Source organism: Pantherophis guttatus, chromosome 5 (genome assembly GCF_059756535.1).
Source record: "Pantherophis guttatus breed Tessera chromosome 5, ASM5975653v1, whole genome shotgun sequence".
Lineage (NCBI taxonomy): Eukaryota > Metazoa > Chordata > Lepidosauria > Squamata > Colubridae > Pantherophis > Pantherophis guttatus.
Window position 1 is genome coordinate 96,695,576 of NC_142067.1, and position 24,203 is coordinate 96,719,778.

The 24,203-nt window shown below is 36.0% G+C and overlaps 1 protein-coding gene across 1 annotated transcript; it reads right to left on the reverse strand.

Moving 5' to 3' along the window:
- Positions 1 to 546: 546 nt before the first annotated feature.
- Positions 547 to 14,608, reverse strand: SLC67A2 (solute carrier family 67 member 2). Its single transcript, XM_087895369.1, has 6 exons — positions 14,254 to 14,608; positions 12,038 to 12,125; positions 10,222 to 10,265; positions 7,854 to 7,983; positions 3,411 to 3,620; positions 547 to 2,981 (listed from the first exon to the last, which is right to left on the reverse strand). Exons 1-6 carry the CDS (start codon positions 14,413 to 14,415, stop codon positions 2,191 to 2,193), a joined length of 1,425 nt encoding a protein of 474 aa, XP_087751495.1. The 5' UTR covers positions 14,416 to 14,608; the 3' UTR covers positions 547 to 2,190.
- Between the last annotated feature and the right edge of the window lie 9,595 nt (positions 14,609 to 24,203).

The following is a 24,203-nucleotide window of genomic DNA, read 5'->3' on the forward strand; positions in this document are numbered from 1 at the left end:
TGGCATGGAGCCACAATACCTAATGGCTCTTCTGTCCATGAGATTTGGAAGAATGGGCATGCTTCCAGTTCCATTGATGAAGCAGTATTTCCTGATGGGCTCCAGGAAGTTGCTAATAATAAGGACAGTACTCGTTAGTTTTTGGATATTTGGCCAGTATGTCACACGCACAACTGCTCATTTTTATTTGTGCATGTTCAAATAAATATTCTATGCAATATTCTATGCAAATACGCAGTTGTCCAATCTAGAGACAATATTGTAAGCCAACATACTGTTGCCCACATCCAAACCTCAAAGATACAAATAATATATTGAGATATAATAAGAACAGGACGTAGGATTCCCTACTAAAATAAAATCTTTTCAGAATGTTTAATTAAGACAGTAAAACATTTGCTGCTTTATTTGAAGAGCAATATAGTTTTCTGTTAATGAAAGTAATATATTCCTCTTGAAATGGGAATGCTATATATACTAAACATATATACATTGATATATTGCATGGGACTGCAACTGAATAAATGACATATAGATCATCTAAAGTTTTCTTTTTCCTTTTATTTCCCATTACCAATATTGTAGTGCAATTTTAAAACCAAACATTTGCAGAAAGCAATTCAAAACCATCTCAAATAGTACTACAGCACAAAATCCCTGAGTATAACTTCTTAGAGGCTTTCAAGTATTCCAAAAGTATGTTAAATATTTTCCAAATACTTTTGCTACATAATATTAAGTAGCCAACTCAAGATTTCTGGATTGAATTTCACAAGAAAGTTTGTTGAGCATTATTTGGGTTGTGAGCAAATCTTAACTTTGTCATGGATGTAGAGTTTGCTGGGAATTAATCTTACCTAACTTGTAAGGTTTACTTCTAATCTGTGTAAGAAAAGAATATGGCTGTTAGTTCGATAATATAGAAAGACAAAATCTAGCTTACATTAAGAGCAAATATCCAAATCTTTCTCTTGCAGGCTACTTTTAGAAAGGGCAAGCACTATTTTGTATCCTCTTAGCACTTCTTTACTTAAAATTTAGGCACATGTCCCTCTGTTGTTCTAAAATAGTGTTTCTCAACCTGCTGGCTGAGTAATTCTGGGAATAAAAGTCTACATATTTTAAAATGTGAAAAACACAGAGTTGAAGAGTATTCAATACAAAAGTTGAAAAACACTTAAAAGAGTAAGGCTGATGACAGAAAATCAGAATTTCATGGTAAGCATAATGTATATTTCCCTTTTTTCTCATTTTCTTTTAATCATCTAGTTAGATCTAAACATACCGTTAATAAATGTTTGAATGTGAAATCAATTCTCTTTAATAGGTGTAACATTTCCTTTTGCAAAATCATACTCCTCTCCTCCAAATACTAAAACAGGGTTGTATTATTCTGACCTACCACACTGAATACAAGCTGTGCCTTTCTCCAACTGCAAAGAAATAGTCTTCATACTGAAGGCTCTAACATGGAGTTGGTAAATTGTGTTCAGCAGCGAACACTTTTGCAAGGCTTTGTCAATGTCAAATTTGTATTAAATAAGCAGCAGCTTGTATTCAAACTGTGAGGGACTTGATTAAACAAACGTTTCATTTGAAGCAGCTGATCTTTGATATGAAGAAAAGGAAAGAAGACTGTATGCAAACAGAACTGTGACTACTTAAATATGTACTTTTAAAAGGAGCTCGATTCACTTGGTGAAATCTTGTTAACTGAATGATCAAAAATAGTTTTTAGTTTCAATACTCATTTTAGAAGAATTGGAACAAAATCTATGTTTCTGATTGAGAAATGGATGCTATTTTTAATACAAGGTCATCCTTTGGGGATTAAGCTCAACAACCAACTTGCCATTAAGCAAATTACATCTCTTCAAAGCCTTTATTCAGTGAGAGTGAATACCTGCTGGAAGGGCAGTTCTTCCATTTTCTTCACTGATGTTCAAAACAACCTTTAATAAAGGTTTGAAATATGGTATTGCATGCCATCAAAACCTGGTCCAAATTCCACATAAACACGAGGAAGCTGAAAACATGGGTTCCTCTTTTTTGTTTAAAGGATTTCGATTTGATTTAAAATGTTATTACTCTGTTTTATAATTTTCTATTTTCCCTATATTGAGGACTGATCCTTTGAGAGTCTTTTGGCTTTTTTTTTTTTTTTTTTGGAAAAGCACTGTAAATAAGTCATCACATACTTTTAAATTTCATGGTCCTTCTGACAGAATATCGTGACTTATTAAAGACCATGATGAGAACTGCTAAAATCCCCAACAGGCTTCCAAGAATTGGTGGGCCACGTGGACTGTATTCCTGTACAACACCTGAAAGGAGAGGGGAAATTATGCGACCCACAGCTGAAACAGACTGACCAACACCAATGAGCATACCACTGGCATGATCCCCACCCAGCATTAGTTCAAGTTCTGTAATACATGTACGTCCCACAGTGGTTGAAAATGCTAAAAATGTACAAGACAAAACGACTGTCCAAAGACTTTCTGATAGAGAATACAGAAACATAAACAGGCAGGTAAGAAGAGTAGAGTGTAATAACATAGCAAAAGTATTGTGCCTATAATATTTAGTGATAGGTCCAAGGAGAAAGCCAGCAGCTACTCCAAGTGTGCTACCATAGCTAATTAGGTAGCCAGTGAGTTTGGGCTTCATTCCAAACCTTTCTTCAAGGCCCAAGACAAAATTGCTATGATAGAGCATAACCGCAATAGACATCAGGAGCCGTACCAAAAAAACATCCCAGAGATTAGAATTTGCAACACTGCCAAGCCTCTTCAGCACAGACATAATTTCAATGCAAGAGGAGTTCCTAGGATGAGCAGATGACACGGCTTTGTAAGATGAAGATGTAGTCTGAAGGCCGTGCTTTACTTCTTCTGAAATAATACTTCTGGATTTGTTAATAATGGCCCATTCACGACTGTGCATCTTTTTTCCATACCGTAGCAACATCCAAAAAACAACTGCAAAGAAATTTGACCAATGAGTTACACCATGACATTTGTTCTCTTGACATAACCTGATGATCATTGCACAGTCATTTTATATGGTTGCACATTAGGTACTGCCAATTGTGAAAAAATAATTAATGCAATGGCACAGCTTTGAACTAAGCAGCTCTTTTCTCAAGATAGTCAAATAGTTTTCATACATCTGCAGCATAACTTTATCACATTTATTTATCTGATTAACATCATGCCCTTTTTTTTTTTTGCAATTGGATGAGGAGGGGGCATGTAATTGGTAGGTTATTTGCAATAGCAATAGTCAACATTTATGAAACAATATAAAAGATAAAGTTAAATCAGGGGAAGAAGTATGTTCCCAGAAATATAATTTTTGCCCGACTGGTGATTCAAATATAAAATATCAGCATAAATCAAATCACATACCAGCATTCAAGACAAAGATGGAAGCACAGATGAATGCAGTCAGGTAAAAGCCACCTTCCAGCTCTGTAAGATAGCCTCCAACAACTGGTCCCAAAATGAAACCAAAATTCGAAATAGCATTGAAATAGCCAATTACTAACAGGCGCTCTTTCTTAGGAACCAAGTCAGAAATGAGTACTTTGGAAACGGAATGTGTATGTTTGAAAATACCTAAAATGAACCAAAGGAAAAAAAAAAAAAGTAAGGTAGAGAAGCAAAATTTGAATAACTCAAGTTGTTAAGTGAATCACTGTAATTGTTAAGTTAATAACATGGTTGCCCAAATTTAGGCGCCCAAATTTTGATCATGTGAGCATGGGGATGCTGCTATGGCCGTAAGTGTAAAAAACGATCATAAGTCACTTTTCTCAGTGCTGTTGTAATTTCGAATGGTCACTAAACAAATGGTTGTCAGGCCTACCTGATTTGTAAAAAAAAAAAAAAAAAAAGAGAACAAAATGATCTATTTATAAGTTCAAATATTTGTCAACAATTTGTAAATCAAATAATAATTTTTTATTAAATATTTTTATGAAAAAAAAAGTATGACATTAATTTGTGGCAAAAAAATTGTACTTTTTTATGATGCTGTTGGTAAGTGTGCACAGTTTCTCATAACAGAAAAAAATCAGTAGTGAAAGGAGTAGCTAATCTTATATCCTGTTTATCTACAAGCAAGACATGAGCAAATAGCATTATCCTACTTATCTAGATAAGCAACATACATGATCATTATATATCTGATGCTAGCAGAACCTGTATTACTAGTCATAAATAGTCTTATTTACTCAGAAGACCAGGGACATATCAACAAAGACCAAAGGGCTGGTGATAAGCCTGGTTAACAGATACTTTCCACATGCTGTAATTAGAGGGTGAGAGATCACCTGCATACACTCCAGATGACTGCTCCTCAAAGGGAGACTGCGGGACAGTGGTTGATTTGTGGGTCTGAGTACTGGGAGATAAGGAAAGCCATCAAGCTCTTAATTGCGGCAGAGTGTTTAAAGACACTGATTTTGTCTGCCTCACTTTTTGTACACATTTGGATTTACAATTATTTAAAAAGGGGTCTTTCAAGCAACAAGTTATTGCTGTCAGTTTAATTTTAAGTAGAGAAACTATAGTTAGATTGACAGCAATAATTATTTGCTAATGCATTTTTTGAAGAAGATCCTAAGGGGAAAGTAAAAATGAAATAGAGAATAATGTGGAAGAATTTATAGACAAACAGAATGAAGACATAAAAGAAGTTCCAGCTGATTTAGAAACACTGGAATATAAAGCAATTGTGGATTAATAAGACAGAAAATACAATTAAAGTGGAAATACAAACTATAAACCAAGAGATGAAAAATAAATCTGTATGTATATTAATGGGTTTACAAAACAGGATTTTGAGATGGGAGGAAGAAAGTTTGAATGGACTTTCAAGCTTATGACAGCAACCGTTTTGAAATAAAGACTGTTACAACCAGTAAACAAATACATAAATAAAAAGTTGACTTGATCAAGGTTAAACTAAAAAAAATATTAACATAAAATTATGGAAACACTATAGAAAATCATGCTGAATATCAGGAAGACACCACCATTAGCATGAGGAAGATTTTTTTGGAGTATTCACATGATCAACACTTCCGATAACATGAGGTCAGAATAGACATTAGCCTTTCCCAAACTCATCAACAATTAATTCAACTGAATGATTCATTTCTGAAATATTTTACTAGGCTGAAACAAATTACTTTTTTTTCTTTATTGTAAACCAACTGGAAATCTTTTATTTTGTGAAAAGTAAGAAAGTAGTAATCAGGAAGTTTAATATCCTATTAAATCAACAGAACAATTATCGTATCTGTTTTTAAAAAAAATCCACAACATACTGTATGTAAGTTAAGCCTCATTAATACGCATGGAGGAAATATAGATTAACTTTCTTTTTAGAAAATAATATAAATAATGCTTAAAGTTAGATCAATCATATCCAATACATGAACTACTTGAAGCTGAAATTTGTGGCATATAAATTTAATAAATAAAATAAGCAGTCAAGAAATATTCCACAGACTAGAACTTTGTAGAATAGCCACGAAGACCTTGGAAAAGATACTCTGTTTACACCTACGAAGATCAGAATTGTTCAAGCATTCTTATGGCCTATGACATTCTACAAAAGCGAAAGTTGGACTTTGAAGAAGCAGAAAAGGAGCAGTATTAACACTGATGAACTTTGGTGTTGGACTACCACAGGCAGCCAAGAAAACAAACAAATGAATCATTTAACAAACAAATCACATTCAAATTATCTTACTTCAGACATATTATGTGAAGTCCTAGCTTTTTAGAGAAGGTGGTAACACTTGGAGAGGTGAAAGAAAAGGACAATTAAAGCAAGAATGGTTCTTATAAGTGCCATATGTCATGCAAGGCAAATATACATTATTAACATTATGGTTCAATATACTTCATTAACAATATGGTTTCTAAGAGGATATACCAGTAAATATTTATAAGTACTGCAAATTGATTAAATTATAAAGAAGGGAAATTAGAAAACAAATACCTATCTACTTTTTCAAGCAACTTATATTTTTTCTTCTGCGTTGTCTCTTTTTAATATTTGTAGACAACAAGAATCATAATTACACTGGAAAATTTAGTATTAAATATTAAACTTAAGACATAAATATTACTATATACAAAATTATTTAATTCATATTGCAACTGCCTATCAATGTTACATTCAGCTTTATGGGTAAGCGTAAACAACCATATGCTCATTAACATTTCAGAAAACTTAGTACCGTATTTTCTGGCGTATAAGACAACTTTTTAACACATGAAAATCTTCTCAAAAATCGGGGGTCGTCTTATATGCCGGGTGTTATTCTCCTGTAACCAGGCAGACCAGCCCGAAAGGCTCTGACGAGCCTTAAATGGCTCTGGCGATCCAAGCTCTGACGATCCCAGCTGAGTTGCCTGCTAATCAGGCAACTCAGCTGGGATCGCCAGAGCCATGTAAAAGAAAAAAACTTTTTTTTCTTTTACATGGCTCTGGCGATCCAAGCTCTGACGATCCCAGCTGAGTTGCCTGCTAATCAGGCAACTCAGCTGGGATCGCCAGAGCCAAGTAAAAGAAAAAAACTTTTTTCCTTTTACATGGCTCTGGCGATCCCAGCTGAGTTGCCTGCTAATCAGGCAACTCAGCTGGGATCGCCAGAGCCATGTAAAAGGAAAAAAGTTTTTCCCCTCCAGCTTGCTTACCTTAGCTGCTAGTAGCAACGCTTGCCTTGCTTCGCTTGCCTGAATCCATTCCATCAGCAAGCCACTCCCTGCCTGCAATCAAGCAGGCAGGGAGTTGTGGATTTCAACTCCCAGAATTCCTCAGCCAGCAAAACAAAGCTGGCTGAGGAATTCTGGGAGTTGAAGTCTACAAGTCTTAAAGTTGCCGAGGTTGGAGACCCCTGTTCTATTGGGTAAGTTTTTTTCCCCTTTGGGAGCTTTAAAAAAAATAGTTAATTGGGGTTTTTTTTAGTTGTTCTTTTTTAGACCTAGCCATTTAAAGTTTAGGAAGTTTTAAATTTAGCTTTCATATAAAAATAAAAATAAAAATAAAATAAAATAATATTTGTGCAGCTTTCTGAGATTTAGTGTGTTTCTGTAGTGTTTCACTCTAACTACACAAACACACAAAATCTCACAAAGCTGTATGAGGAATTTTGTGTGTGTAAAGTGTGAAAGTTGTTTTTTTGGGGCTTTTTGTGGCTGTGTGAGGTTCCTGCTTGTTGCAGGGGCCATTTTGGGTCTAGCACAGCTGCTTTTACACTGTGGGTGAGCCAGTTGATGTTTTTTAATTTTTATTTGGTGTGCGTTGGAAGAGGGGTAGTCTTATACGGCGAGTATAGCCCAAACTCTATATTTTAATAGGAAAAGTTGGGGGTCGTCTTATACGCCCAGTCGTCTTATACGCTGGAAAATACAGTATTAATTTTTTTCCTTATATTTAAAGATTTAAGTCATCCAAATTGTCATAGTGCTAGTTAATACTAGTTAATAATATATAAATACTACTGTACCCAATTAATATAACACAATGCTTACATCTTATAATACAATGAAACAACATTAAAGAAAGTAAGAAGAATGATGATTAGCAGCAAGGTAGATGGACTCAGCTAATCTGATGATGGATATACTGTTGAAAGACCTGAAAGACCAGGTAAGACTTTCTCTTTCTCTGTTACTATCTATATAGTTGCTAAGAGTAGACACTGACCTGATAGTGTAAAATCAATTAATCAATTCATAATTAGTTTCTCTGAATTATAATGGCAATTTGATCCACCAGCCCCTTTATCTAATTAACTAAAGTTGGATATGAATAGAGAAATAGATACTTACCCACAAAGGTTCGAGCAATGGCAAATAAGAACACATTGGTGGATATGCTAAGCACAAAATAACCTAATGCACTGAAGAGGATGCATACAAGTAGGCAATGAGGTCTTCCAACTAGATCACTCCAAGATCCCTGGATAAGAAAACATAAATGTTTTGAGATCAGCATATCTGTTTATTAATCATGTAAGGATGGTATTCAAATTTAGATGTGGGTAGAAGATTCAATGAAATAAATAATAAGCTCCTTATAATTAATTTAAATTCCTCCGACTTATCTAATTCTGAATTCTACTAATTTATTTATTTATAACTTTACCCATATTTTCCCAATAACTTACATCTAAATAGTGATATCTATCATTTGTAAATTTCTAACAGATTTACTAATAATATATTTATTTTATCCTGCTGCTCTTCATAAAGCTAAAGGCGAATTTCTTTTTCTCATCTCTTCCTTGGGACTTGAGGTTTTTTCTTCATTTTACTCACCAAATGTCAGTCCTGTAGGGTAGGTTGGGCTGAAAGAAATGACTGATCCAAAATCACTAAATGAATTTTCAAACCAGAGTTCGACCTGTACATGAGTTTGCCCGTTCCTATTCCCAACATTTTAGCCATTTAGCCACACTGATTTTACAGAGTGAGTGAGTGAAGAAAGAAAGAAAGAAAGAAAGAAAGAAAGAAAGAAAGAAAGAAAGAAAAAAAGAGAAAAAAGAAAGAAAGAACTTGTTGCTTAACAAAGTAAATTACAGGTAGGTCAAAATTAGGGCAAAATTTGATTTACTGCAATGTACAACTAGATACAAGGACCCATTTAATGAAAGCCAAAATTCTGTTACCGTGAGGCTAGCACACATGTGGTTGAGGATACTTCTTGTGCAGTTGCTTTAGAGAGTTTTACTTGTAACTGTTGTTTTTGCAGAATGGAGACAAATATGGACAGATAAAAAAAAGAGGTTCGTGTAAAGGAATTCATGTAGAGGAGATAGTAGGTATACTTTGGATATGGGGTTATCTTCAACACTTATACATTACAGATATAGCAGCAGATAGATACAGCTATGGCTATAGAAAATTAGATTGTGCTGTAGGGATGAACAATTTTTGTTATATAATCTTTGTATTGGAGTAAAGGATATGTGTACTTTTTAAAAGCTAAATATTGGCTTACAGAAAGGCTGGGACAAAACAATGAGAGACAGTCACTATTTGCAGGAAGTACATAATATTATTTAATAGAAATAAAGTTTTCTTGAACTGACTCAATTTCTTGTGATTTCATGAATAGATCCCTATAGTTTTCTTGACAATATACAAAAAAATGCTATGGCATTCTATTTGTCAAAGCCTCACCCCACTAACTATGAGGGATAATTTTCAATTCAAATGAAAAAAGGCAGAGACAACTAAAATCTCATTCATCGGCTTCTATCTAGGTTGTCTATTCATTATTCGATATGACCAAGACAAAGCTCTTATTAAACAGTATACAGCAGACACTGAGCACTAACTGGACGCAGTCAGCTTCCAATCCTTATGCCAGTGAATTCAATGCGTACCCTGCTACTGCCATTATATACTTAATACATCTCAAAGCATATAGCCACCAGTCAGCTTTCACTCATGACCTTCTCTCAGTGGACCTTGAAGGTCAATACAGGAAAATTTCCTACCCAATGAGGCAATGTTGCTGTGATTCTGAATATACAGAAAGAACAGGGCTTATGCTCCTCCAGTGCCTGTACTAGAGACATTCGTGCTAACTTCATCTCACCAATACTATATAAATACCCAGGATACATAGGATACATTTTAGCTTTAAAATATTGTCTGAATTTCATCTTTATTATGTTGATATGCAATCATAATAAAGATTGGATTGGATTTGAAGTTAAATAGCTTTATAAAAGGTATTTTATAGGTACCAGCTCTAGTATTCTCAGTTGATCTCTTTTCCAAGTACTAATAGCCCAATTGTTATTTGATGTTTAAGGACATACAAGCTTGGTCAAGTGCAACCCTTGCAACATTGCCAGTGGAATAGCTTTAAAACAGAAGTAAGGTTAGTTCAACCATATTTGGGATAATTTATCCAACAACAGCATGACAATACATAAAGTTGGCTTGGATTTGCGTTTTTAAAGTGTGATGCTTTTTTTAATCAATGCTTTCAGTTTCAAAACTATAAAATATATTTAAAGTAACATAAATCTATACAAATATTTTTAAAAGAAAGGTCTGTGAGAAACAAACCCAGTTTATTGCAGTGACAATTCAAAGCAAGAACGTATTTTAAACACAACATTCTCTTTCCAAACTTTGAAAAAAGCAACCAGTAGTTATTTATGAATTAAGAATTTAAACTTACCACTAAGGTGCTGGAAAAGAGTTGTAGTATTCCATATAAAGATCCTAAAAGAAAAAATAGTGAAATAAAAATATATAGATGATCATTCTGCAATAGATTTTCAGTAGGAAGAAAACAAATTATTCTTGACATCACTGGTAATATTTTTGGTAAGATACATTTCTTAAAACCAATTTTTTGGAACAAATGATTCAATAACTTCATGTGAAAGGAAGAATAAAGAAGTGGCATATATAACTCACAAGAAAAAAAAAAAGAATATGCACCAATATCCATTGCCATGGGGTTTTTTTAATGGCAGAAAACATGCCAAGGCACTGCTGCAGACTGAGATGGGTCTAATATTGTGAAAGGTTTGATTTTATGAACTGATTAACTTTTTTATGTAGATAAAGACATTGGAGTTTGTACTGTTTCTGCTGAAAAAAGATAACAAGTAATGTAACCACTAAAACTGGGAAAACCACTCTGCCCAGCAATTTGTATTAAAGGATATCAAACATTCAAATGATTTAGTTTCTAAATGCCTCCCAACAAAGTTGGTTGTCCAAGTGTCTTCCCTGAATACTCAGTTATAAAAAGTAGAGTCCCCATAGATTTTACTCCAGTAGTCGTTGCCAACTACTGGTAACAGGGGGCGGTGCTCATCTCAGTTTCAAGGCCATTGGGCCAGCACTGCCCAAAAACATGACCGGCATGATGTCATGGAGTGGATGGTTACCTCCCCACAAAGTGGTATAACTGAAAAGTCACTTATAATAATTGTATATTTCACACATCAGTAGTCCTTCAAAATTTTCAATCAAATGAGGAAGCTCTGATTTTAATTTATGAAATAACAGAATGACAGAGTTGGAAGGGAACTTAGAGATCTTCTAGTCCAACCTCCTCAAAAGGTGGGAAACCCTATACCATTTCAGACAAATGGTTGTTCAATCTCTTCTTAAAAACTTCCAGTGTTGGAGTATTCACAACTTCTGAAGGCAAGTTGCTCCACTGATTAATTGTTCTAAATGCCAGGAAATTTCTCCTTAGTTCTAGTTGCTTCTCTCCTTGATAAGTTTCCATCCATTGTCCTGCCTTCAGATGCTTTGGAGAATAGGTTGACTCCCTCTTCTTTGTGGCAACCCCTTAGATATTGGAACACTGCTATTATGCCATCCCTAGTCCTTCTTTTCATTAAATTAGACATACCCCAATTCCAGCAACCATTCTTTATGTTTTAGCCTTCAGTCCCCTAATCATATTTGTTGCTCTTCTCTGCACTCTTTCGAGACTTTCAACATCTTCTTTATATTGTGGCAACCAAAACTGGATGCAATATTCCAATGCATTAGAGTGTGGTATTCAGGTGATCTTGATTCTATCCCTCTGTTAATGTAGCCTAATGTAGCATTGGTTGTTTTGGCAGCTGCAGCACACTGCTGGCTCATATTTAAGTGATTGTCCACTAGGACTCCAAGATCCCTCTCACAGTTACTATTATTGAGCCAGATACCACCTATACTATACCTGTGCATTTGGTTTTTCTTGCCTAAATGTGGAACCTTACTTTTTTTACCACTGAATTTCATTTGGTGAAAAAAGTAAGGTTCTACAGAAGTAACATTTGCTAAATTATACCCCATGTAAGCTTTTGTTTTCAAGAAAAGTCTTTATTAAGAGTAAGGTTGTAACCACAGGTAATTACATATCTTGCTATAAAATACAATAAAATAATAGTAAGTTACAACAATAAACATACTATGCCACCTTGGGGCTTATCCCGAAAAATGACTTGCTTCTAATAGCTGTCTAAGAAAAATGGCCTGCTTACCTACCACTCCTGCAATTGTTGAACTCACTCCTAAAGATTTCACATGAAGATTTAACAAGGGAACAACCATACTGACACCAAAGAAATCCTGGAAATAGACAACAAAGATTTAAAAAAAAAAAAAAAAGTGTAGAATATTAACATTTGCTAATAACAAACCATTGATAGGTATTTTAACTGTATTTTATCACTACTGTGATAATTCCTGAATAGAAAGACAAGAATTTGTCTTCTATAGTATTCAGCAGAAAGGAGTAATATTTGCTTACAATGCCTTTTTTCCTTTTCTTTTCAAAAAATCAATTTCAAAATATTTCCAGACTTAAATTTTCAACCAAACTTGCCGAAGATTATTGGGTTGTTGTATTGAATATAAAATTACACGTCTTCATGAGCCTTTCTGAAAACTGCATACACTAATCCTACCAAGTCATAACCAGCATGTTGTAATAGTTTGCATTACTATGCATTATGCATTCAGTTACCTTCCTTAACCATGATGTACATCTCCATATTCTACCCAAGTAGGTACAAACAAAAAAGTTGTAAACTAGCAGCTGAAAGCTAAACCATGTAAGAGGGCAGATATTGCAGATATTGAACTTTAAAAAATTAAAGGCACAATGCAAAAATCAGACATAGATCTGAGGAATACCGATCACTTGTAGAAGACATCTTAAGGCTAGAATTTTAGATTCATGTATGTGACAGAGAAGATATTTTTCTGATTAAAATGTTCCAGAATGATGCTAGTTGAGTACAAACTAGTTTCTTGTGGAATAAGGCAAAATAAATGATTGCAGCTCTCAGAAGTGTGAACCAAGTGTGAACCACATAGCAAGAGCTATGATCCTCTGATGATTACATGCACATTCCTTTCAATTTCCTATTGTTGATTTACTCCATATTCAACATGGGACTGGAAATGCTGCCATAATTTTCATTCTGTGAAACATTTAGCCTTTAACCCACAAAATATCATAAAATTAATCTGAGTGTAAATTTTGTGTGCGGCAACCCTTTTTTGACTCAGAGTAACCTATATACTAGTAATCATAAGCAGTATTTTTTTTTACTTGACAATTGAGAGCATGGTAGTATGACAGAGAAAAACAGTGGGTTTTTTTTTTTCAGTGTAGAAGAATAGAAAATGTATTAGAATACAGTTTGGGGAAATTTTGGAAAGCAAAACAGGGAGATGTTAAGATATTTCTGCCCTGCATTGAGTTATCATGATTGAAAACCACTTAAAGATGTCCAAGGAAACCAACACTCCTTTAAACAACAGTATACTTTCTTAAGACGTTCCTATTTCATCAAGCTGGCCTGACCTAAATTTTTCCTCTTTTTAAATGGAAATTTTAAATTTGGTTTTAATTTATTGGGGTTTTAAAATGGTTCAGCCAAATTTATTTAATTAGTTTTATCTCTATTTTAAATTTTGTATCTATATGTTTTATTTTATGGCTGTTCACCGCCCTGAGTCCTTCGGGAGTAGGGCGGTATACAAATTTAATAAAATGAAAATGAAAATGAAAAGCAGGACAGCTGGTATTAACTATTTAGAGATGGAAAGTCTCTGGATATGGAGGCTTTCTTTAACTAAGATACTCAAGAGCAGACTGGGTGGGTGGTATAAAAATGAAGGCAAATGAATAAGTAATAACCAAAATGAAAATGCTTTCTGAGGACCAGATCATATGATATTCTTATTTGTCCTATTCATTGGATGGAGGATCAGAAATCACTGAATTCAGCAAGTTTTTCTTGCAGGGGAGATGGCTGGCATAAAAAAAAAAAAAACGTATGAGTAAACTGTGCCTCTTATCTGCATATAAATTACCACTTAAAAATAGTTCCAGGTAAACATGATTAAGGCTGTGCCCTCATCAATGAAAATATGTCAGCAAAAAAGCCGGACCTTTCTCTGCAAAAAAACCAAGCACGCGACCTAACTTCCAATTGTCAAAATGACTCTACTCTCTCCCTCCCTCCGCAATCCTCGATCAATTTGTTCCTTTCGGAAATTTGCTTGGCTCCAAAGGACCGCAGGCTTCCTCTGAGCACGTGCAGAGTTGGAAGACTCCGCTACCCTTCAGGGCTGAAGGCGGAAAAAGTCGCCCCGAGGCAAGGGCCGAGTGACAGGAAGGTCCCACAGGCTCAGCCCGAGCTTTACAAGCCGCTGCGATAACCGCGCAGCAGCCTCGCCAGCTCACCAGAAAGCCCACGGCGTAAAGACAAAGCAAGAATCGGTTGGGCCAAACAGCCCTGCCTCGGATTAACGACGACAACGACGCCGCCACCGCCACCGCCTGGGGCCTTTCCACCTCCTCCAGAAAAGGGCTAAGCGGGTCGTTCCTGCCGCCTCCATTCTCCATGCGTCGCGGGGCGAAGGGGAGGAGGTGAAAAAAAAAAAAAAAACCCGCCGCAGCCCGGCACGCCCTGAGCAGGTAGGTGGGCAACCGGGCGACCGAAGGAGAGAGAAGCGAAAGGCAGCCGCGGGCCACCTTTGCTGCGTAGGCAGATGACGGGGATGTGGGGCGGGGCGAGGCGAGGCAGGCAGTGCAGTCGCAACTACAGCAACAAGAAAAGGGAGGCAGTTTTCTTTCGGCCGGCGCCGTTTTGGGTTGCTCAGGTTGGGAAGCCTCCTTGGCCGCCTTGTGCTCTTCTGGAGGCTGGATAATCATCAGAAATACTGTTTGTCGAGGTCTGGGAGGCCGCTGGTCTAGGGGAACAATCCACGTCGCTAAACAAACAAACAAACACCTCAAAAACACAATCCACGTTGCGTCTGTTTTAGGGGAGGAGGTTCAATTCAGTTAAAAGACTGAAATGAAGCACTCCAAGCTGACAGCATTGCTCCCAATGACATTCGGCTCCAGATCAGATGGGGCTTTTTTTTTCTTTCGCATGAAGGACGAAGACGAGCGAACGAAAAATATAAAACAAAACCAAGCCTTGCTCCAAAGAGGTAGCGGTCCGAGGAAAATAAGAGGCGTACCCGGCATCCAGCACCGGGGGATGGCCGCTTCAGCATCTGTCGGAGGCTGGAGGCTCTTTTTTTTTTTTTTCCCCCGTTCGCTCCGTGTTCCTTCTTCATGCAAAAAAGAAGAAGAAAAAAAGAAAAAAGCCCGATATGATCTGGAGCCGAATGTCATTGAAAGCAATGCTGTCAGCCTGGAGCGTTTCATTTCAGTCTTTTAACTGGGCGATGAATTGAACCTCCTCCTCTAAAACAGATGCAATGTGGATTATGTTTGTTTGTTTTAGCGACGTGGATTGTTCCGCTAGGCCAGGGGTCTCCAACCTTGGCAACTTTTAAGAGTTGTGGACTTCAACTCCCAGAGTTCCTCAGCCAGCTTTGCTTTGCTTTGCTGGCTGAGGAATTCTGGGAGTTGAAGTCCACAAGTCTTAAAAGTTGCCAAGGTTGGAGACTCCTGCCCTAGGACATTTTAGGAGCAAAGTCAGGGGTGAAATCCAGCAGGTCTGACAGGTTCTGGAAAACCGATAGCAGAAATTTTGAGCAGTTCAGAGAACCGGCAAATATTACCTCTGGCTGGCCCCATAATGGGGTGGGAAAGGAGGTTTTGCAATATCCTTCCCCCAGGAGTGGGGAGGGAATGGGGATTTTGCAGTATCCTCTCCCTGGAGTGGGATGGAAATGGAGATTTTACAGTATTCTTCCCCTGGAATGGGGTGGGAATGGAGATTTTGCAGTATCCTTCCCCTGCCACACCCAACAAGCCATTCCACGCCCACCAAGCCACACCCACAGGTAGTAAAAAAAATTGGATTTCACCACTCAGCAAAGTGGTGGGTTTTGCTGGGGTTTCATATTCAGCAGTGCTACCTGCAAGATGCTCTTACTGAAGGTTTTAAATTTTGGGAGGCTCGAGATGGAGAAATCGGGCCAAATAACTGCACACTATTATTCTGTAGGGTCTAAAAAAATGTGGTAATAGTGTTTCATAATATGCCAACAATAAAAGATAAAGTAAGGTAATTAGATGAAGGCAGCAAAAAAAAAATTATGACTGTTTCAGGATAAAATAAAATATATGTCTAAAGAGCAGAGTATCTATGGAGATTCTCAGTCATCCAGGTCATGATTGTCCCAAAAATGCTTTCAGTTTTCAGAACTGAAGAAGCTTCTGTGAAACATCTTCAAAGATATAAAGAGCAGATTATATTCAGTGTTTAAATATAAGTGAAGGTTTTGATCTGCAAAGCAAAGTCTTATGAGCAAAGTCAGGCTGTTAGAAGTCTTAAGATGCAGATTGTGGGAAATTTCTGTTCTCCCTCCTTCCTTCTCTTTCAGGCCTATTTGAAAGCACTGTCCTTCATTCAGTGACTATTTTAGATTATTTTTTTTAAAGAAAAACTCTACTTAAAATTAACCTTCATGAACATGCAACTCACAGATCAGTAAATCAATTTTTTATTACAGCCCCAGACTAGTATAAGAAGGGTGGGCTGTAAACAGTTTTAAAAGCTAAAAAATAAAAAATACACAAAGTTAAAAACATTTTAAAAAGCCATGCCCATCCAGTCACATGACCACCAAGCCACACCCACCAAGCAAGCCACGCCCACAGAACCAGTAGTAAAAAAAATTGAAACCCACTACTGTCTTGAATGCCTCTTCAAGGCATTTTGCAAGGAGAGAGAATGAGAACAATGCATTCAATATGTTCATTCATTCAGGTTTTCAAAACAAAGGAAGTCCTTCAGGTGGAATTAGTATTACAGGTTGTCCTCGATTTACAACAGTTCACTTAGTGACTGTTGAAAGTTACAACGGCATTGAAAAAAGTGACTTATGACCGTTTTTCATATGATCCTTGCAGCTTCCTCATAGTCATGTGATCAAAATTTGGATGCTTGACAACTGACTCATATTTATGACAGTTGCAGTGTCCCGGGATCATGTGATCATCTTTTGTGACCTTCTTGCAAGCAAATGTGGAAGCCAGATTCATTTAACTTAATAAGGTACTAACTGATTAACTTCAGTGATTCACTTAACAACTATGGCATGAAAGGTCATAAAATGGGGCAAAATTCACTTAATAAATCTTTCACTAAGCAATGTGGTCATATGTCAAGGATTACCTGCATAGGATTTAGATGCAGCTGGATGGGACCTATGTTTACAAGCAGAGTCCATATTTCAATGCCATTGATTCAATGGAATTTAAACACCTGATAAAAGCATGGAACTAAAGCAGTCTCGGTGCATACTTGAATAAAGCATCAGCCTCTGGATTTCTGGTTGCTATTTAGGAGTGAGTTGTCTTAGGCTTTTTGAAGCTCAACTATAATGCAGTAGCTGAAGGCAAAACAAAAAATTCACAACAAGGCTCTGTGATAGGATACAGTAGTATTCTTGTTGTATTGCTAAATAGTTTCAGAGGCCTGGATTTTAGAGATGTAATTCACATCACTAAATGATACAGGGATGGGAAGGAAGTAATTTAAACCTGGGACAGGAAATGAAATGATCTATTGCAGTGATGGCGAACCTTTTTGGCACCGAGTGCCCAAACCGGAACGTGCGTGCATGCCTGCACACTGGAGCACCAGAAACCCGAAGACCAGCTGGTCGGCGCGCATGTGTGCACCAGCCAGCTGGTTTTTGAGTTTCCAGCATGCGCCCCGGCCAGCTGGTCTTTGCGTGCGCTGGAGCACCAGAAACCCGAAGACCAGCTGGCTGGAAAACACGTCTGTTTTTTGGCTGGTTTTGGCCGGTTGTTTGGCCGTTTTCAGGCTGTTTTCTGGTGCTCCGATGCCCACGAAGACCAGCTGGCTGGCGTGCATGTGCATGCCGGAAACTAGAAGAGCAACTGGCGACGGCGTGCGTGCCCACAGAGAGAGCTCTGTGTGCCACCTCTGGCACACGTGCCATAGGTTCACCATCACAGATCTATTGTATGATGCAGAATTTAAATATTCTGTTAAAGGGAAAGGGAAAATCAAAATCATACGCATCATAGATATTTCCTAAGTTGCTGTGATTTCCCTAGGATATGATCCTGCTTTAAAACATTACTCAAAGTTCTGATTTCAAGATATGGTTTGTTTGTTTCAGAAGCATCACAAGCATACTATATGACATAAAATTAAAAATATAAAAGGATAGGCTAAAAGAAATAAAAACTCAAATATGGACAGAAATGTTAACTTGCAGTTGCTCAACATCAGACTACCGGGAAAGCATAATTAACCCCACATCTTAACCCCTACAGCATCTTAGCGAAATGATCTGGCAATACAAAACAGGAAACTCAACTAGTCTGTCCACATTATGTTTAGTACTGTAGTTATTACTCTGCTCTATCTGAACCTTATAACAGTAACCCACGCCTTCATTACAACTCACTAAAGGTAGTATGTGCTCTATGGGCTGCCTTTGAGGAGCACTTAAAAGCTGCAATGAATACAAATACAATTGCCTATTACCTGGAATTAAATCTGGCTGTGAATTCAGATTGTTGTTTGAGGGAGTTTTTTCTTGTTTTAAGTTGTTCAATCTCTTTTGGACTTCTTAATTATGTTTGATGTAGAGTGTTATGAGACCAAATAGATCTGGCAGTGTACAAATCTTAAATTAATGCATCAAGGGATCTTCTAAGGATACGTATGTCTTTTAAAAGAGCCTGTTTGGTCTAGTGGTTAAAATACCAGGCTAGAAAGCAGGTGACTGTGATTTTTATTCCCATCGTAGCCATGAAATTCAGCCGGGTAACCTTGGGACAGTCACTGTTTCTCAATCCAACCCATTGCACAGGATTGTTGCTGTGGGGAAAATAAGAGAAAGAAGGAGTGTTGGATATGTTCACTGCCTTGAGTTAGTGTAAAAATAATAAAGGATATATAAATAAATATATGTCTATTAGACCAATCCTTTTATATGTAGATTTAGAAGTAACGTCGTTACATACAGTTTTTTTCCAAATAGTTTAAAATTAATTTCTCCACCAAGTAACAGGCTATATTGTATGCTGTATACAGGAATATGACTACTCCTCTTTCTATACTCACTTGAACGCATAGTAACCCTTGAGATAATCTAAGTCAAGCTAATCTGCCACCAATAGCCTCCCACCGGCCAGTATGCTCGCACAGAGTGGGCCTCCTCAGGGTGCCGTCCGCCAGACAATGTCGGCTGACGACCCCCAGGGGGAGAGCCTTCTCTGTGACGGCGCCCACCCTCTGGAACAACCTTCCCCCAGAGTTACGTACAATAAAAGACCTCCGGATTTTTCGTCGGGCCCTGAAAACCTATTTATTTCAACTAGCTGGGCTGGCTTGAGTTTAATTTTAAATTGATTTTTAATTGGGTTGTTTTAATTTACGGCCAGAATATTTAATTATTTTAATATTGTTTTTAAATTTTGTATGCCCTGTTTTTACTTTGGCTGTGCACCGCCCCGAGTCCTTTTTGGAGAAGGGTGGTATAGAAATTTAATAAATAAATAAATAAATAAATAAATAAATAAATAAATAAATAAATAAATAAATAAATAAATAAATAAATAAATAAATAAATAAATAAATAATTTACACTTGTAGTATTAATATTATTTCTATTCTGTTCTGTTCTGTTTTATTCTGCTCTGCTAATAGAATAGAATAGAATAATAGAATAGAATAGAATAGAATAGAATAGAACAGAACAGAACAGAACAGAACAGAACAGAACAGAACAGAACAGAACAGAAATAAGACTAGGACTAGGACTACAGTAGGACTGAAACAGAACAGGATATTCTAATGTGTGCATTTTTACATCCAAGTCAAATATACTTGTCACAATGCTGATTTTGCCAGCTCATCTTCTGTGATTAACTGGTCTATCTACATTAGGTGTAGTTTGGATAATGTAATCCATCTACCGTATAAAGTCCTAAAATTCTCATTGTCATGTTCTTTAACTGGGAAAAATGGTGCATCAAAGGCAACAATTTTTGAATCTCAAATGGCTAATTTACAGAAAGTGTCCAAAATCCAGGACCCATGACTCTTGAAGGAATGAAATGTAGGAAAATTATGCCTGCTTCAATATTATTGGCTGCTGCTGCTGTGGTCATGTGATTCTCATTTTCAACCTTCCTTGACTTTTCCCAGTCAATCTCACAAGCCTTTGTTCCCTATCCCACCCAACAGCAGCCACTTACCTGCCTGTGGGAAAGGGGAGGGAGAGAGAGAGATGGGGGATACTGAAAACATTTTTTTAATAAAAAGTGAACATTCAAAGAGTTTTCCCTTACTCAATAGAATTTTGTGAAGCTTGAATGAATAATGATAATACTAGTAATATTCTTAACCAGTATTGAATATTTTTACAAATATTCTTGTAAACATTATAAAAATTATAAGAAATCTTCCTTATGAGGAATGTATTCTGTCCTATATTAAAACTGAAGACAAAGTAGATGGCCCTAAACATTCTTTGTGTGTTATAGCCATGACTTCTCAATTGTATAAAAGGAAAAAAAAAGAATCAACATATAAGGGAAATACTGTAATAATTTATTCAGTATTTCAATGGACTTTAAAAAAAAAATACAGCATTTTTGTAGACATAGGGAAAACAGCAAAACAATAATGGAAAACTGCATATCATATACCAAACTAAATCCAATAAGAGTAAAAATAAATTAAAACCAGAAATGGTCTTAATCTAGTAAATTCTATATTATAAATGTGAATCTTAGAAGATTTTATCTTTATAAGTAGAATGGATAATTGTTTCCATAAGACTGGCAGCTAAAGCTCTAGGGTGGATTTTTCACAATGAAGCATAAGGGCTTAATTTTAATCTAAGAGATTCCACCATGAGATTTTCCGTTAATTTTCATGGAGTAGGTGGCATAGATGTTGTCCATTTCATAAGTAAATTGTTCAATTTTGAAATAAATAATTTTAATATAAAAAATTGATTTAAAAAAACCTCTTACAGTAGCTTCTTAGTTCCATGCAGTTCTAGTTGCAGTTATATTTTCAGACAGAAAAGAAGTGTCTAAAGGATTCAAATGCTCATAAACGCCACGTAGAAACTTTGCTATCTTCTATGGCATTGACAGTGCCAGAGGTTCTTCTATTAGAACATTATATGTGTTTATTTAGATGAGACTAAGTAATGTATATGATTTATAATCTACTTCTGTTTCCCAAAAATAGCTCAAGAAATCTTACAACATTTTAAAAAAATAAGTATGATCTAGTAGAGGATTTTTAAAAAATAAATGTAAGAGATGACATAAGTAGAAGAGGCACTGTTGTGGGATACTATGAAACCATGCATTAGAGTGAAAATTGCTACCCCAGAATACTCAATATTTATTGAGTATTTATATATTCTTGGAATTTACTCTTGGAACACATATTTTTGGTCAATGTATATATTTGACTAATCGACTTTTTTAAGGATATTCTTGTCTCATAACCGATGTTGTGGGTTATTGAGCAGAGCACCCTTTGAGTTTATGCACGAAAGCAACAATGATTGTGGATAATAACAGTTCACATACAAACAAACTGGGTTTCGATAATATTTTACTTTTAGGGAAAAAGCAAAATCATAGTCTAAAAAACATTCCAAGTCATACACATATAAAGTGAGATAAAGATCAGTCCAGGGATATTTTCCAATATAAAGTCTTCTTACCACTTGTAGAAAAATACAATAAAACAGATCTTCTTTAGTTTCATTCAGGAACACAGTTCAATATAAAAACAGTCAATAAATATTAGAAAAGCAATAAATAGCCATGATCAAGCAATGATCATGCAGAGAGATCAAATATAGAGTTAAAGCATATCAGCAGGTAAAATGGTGTAGGGTCCACACAAATCATAATTCAGCTCTCCTTAAGTACATTGCCTACAGAGCTCAGCCAATCAGGATGCAGGATGATGCAACACAGTTTTTAAAACTACATAATACTTTTAGCTATAAACACACAATGTTGGTTTATATATTTCCTGACCAACCAGTTGGGTAATAACAATTTCCTAACAGACTTTTTCCAATTTCATCTGTCTGTCCCAACAAATTTTACATAATGGCTAGGTTACGGATTTCATTTTTGAGGGAACTACATTTGGTGGGTCTTGCCAGTGGGCCTTTTCTGTTGTGGTGTACACATTGTGGAATCTTCTCCCAACAGAGATAAGGTTGGCCTGCTGAGTTTCCACAGCTCCCTCAAGACGTGGTTATTCCAGTAGGCCTGGGAACCCCAGGAGATATGTGAACATTATTAATATTCCTCCATTTATTATTCTCTTTTAGTTCTGTTTTTATAATCTCTAATTCTTTTTAATTATTATATAATGGTTTTAACTAATGAATGTATTATTTTTTTACTGTTTTTACAGTAAAAAACACGGCGCAAAGTAACTTTCCATGAGATATATCATCATATATGTTTGATAGGTAGGTAGATAGGTAGGTAGATAGATGATAGATAGATAGATAGATAGATAGATAGATAAGTTACTGTATATAGAAAGAAAAGTTGCTGTATATAGTCACATTTTTAACCAAAATACCATGAAAAATGTGCTACCCATGAATAAACTAACCTTCAAAATGTTTAGATATTTTAATTTTCCCAGTTGATTTATCTGTGGCAATCCATACATTATCCATTTTTATAGTTAAAAATTCAAGGGTCAGCTTATTTGTGGATGGGCTTCTCTGTGAGTATATATGGAATATGTGGGTACTTTAAATAGTATTACCAAATATAACCCTGGATAAGCCCATCTTTGGATAAGCTGAAGCGGGTGCATTTTGATGCCAAATTTTTTGTCTTATTTGTAAATCTATATGATAGTTGTTCTCAAAAAGCTAAGCAAATTCAGTTCGGATTTGTAGCTGAGGGTGAGCATAACAGAATCTCAAGGTTTCAGGCTAGATTGGAAAGCAAAACAAAACAAAATCCAAACCTCCTCTCAAAAGAGTAGACATTTTCATACCCTTGCCATGAAAACTATATTGATATGTTTATAAAGGCCTCGGGACTTGAGGTTGACTTGAAAGAACCTTTTTTTTAAAAAATGCAATTTTAAAAACTCACTTTGCAACAACCTTCCCAAATAATAACTAAATTAACATTTTAAAGTAAGTTTATAACCATTCTTTCTGTATATCATTTTGCAAACTGGTGAAATTGTAAAAAAAAAAAACCTTGAATATTGAAATATAAAAACCTTTATATTTTTAAAAAACAAAATTGGTTTTGTCCTAAGTCAGGAATGCACAGCAGTTTCCAATTATATGTACCAGTCTTGACATCTGTCAGTCTCTCTGTCCACCAACTTCTAGCATAATTTTTATTTGCAAGAATGCCTTGCCCTTTCATAGACTCCCTTGCTTTGTATAGAATGTACTTAACCTGTACAGAAAAAAAAAGAAAGTTAAATGAAAAGGAAAGGGGAGTCAAAACATGTTAGAACAGAAGTGTTGACAAGAAACTTGCTTACCATAGTAGCTGTGTTATGATCAGACTAATGATATGCCGTCAAAACTGCAAATTATTCCTATGTCTCAAAAAACTTATCTAATTGTGTACTTCTGTGTTGAATTAGTTCAACAAATTCATTTAGATCAGGTTTCTCCAAAGAGGTCAATATTGACTTCTAATGGTCAATGAGACTGTTTACTATTCTTGTATTATTTTACTAATTAAAGTAGTATTTATTAAATCATTTTTATGTAAGGTGTTTGAAGTTTGATGAACAATATGAAACTTCATGAAGGAGTCATTGACCTAAGAATCTAGTGACAGATTCCCCTGGTTTAAACAGATCACTATGTGCTAAGAGAGGGAGGGAGGCATGCAGGGAGACTGGTGTGCAGATGTCCAGCTACCATACAGAAAAGCTGTACAGCTGAATAAAATCTTATCTCTTTGGCAATGCAAACCCAGATATCACCATCCTAATCTCACATATTTTGTAGGTATGCAGAGTAAAATTTCCAGAATCCCAAGACAACCAAACCATCAATGATGCAGATTTGTTCTTCTGGGATATGTATTCCCAGAGCATCTGGATGGCATCAGGATGCAGAAAACATCTGTTTATATTTGAAATTGAAAAATAATAGTAGAGCCTGTTCTCTAAAAGCATAGTTGTGTTACTTGGCTGCCCCTAGAAA

Excerpts from the sequence above, each read along its gene's own strand:
- SLC67A2 (XM_087895369.1), bottom strand. The coding sequence starts at position 14,415 with ATGGAGAATGGAGGCGGCAGGAACGACCCGCTTAGCCCTTTTCTGGAG. Across the intron at positions 7,984-10,221 it reads TCTTTTCCAGCACCTTAGTG|GGATCTTGGAGTGATCTAGT; the intron begins GTAAGTTTAAAT and ends TTTCTTATCCAG. Across the intron at positions 3,621-7,853 it reads CATTGCTCGAACCTTTGTGG|GTATTTTCAAACATACACAT; the intron begins GTAAGTATCTAT and ends GGTTCATTTTAG.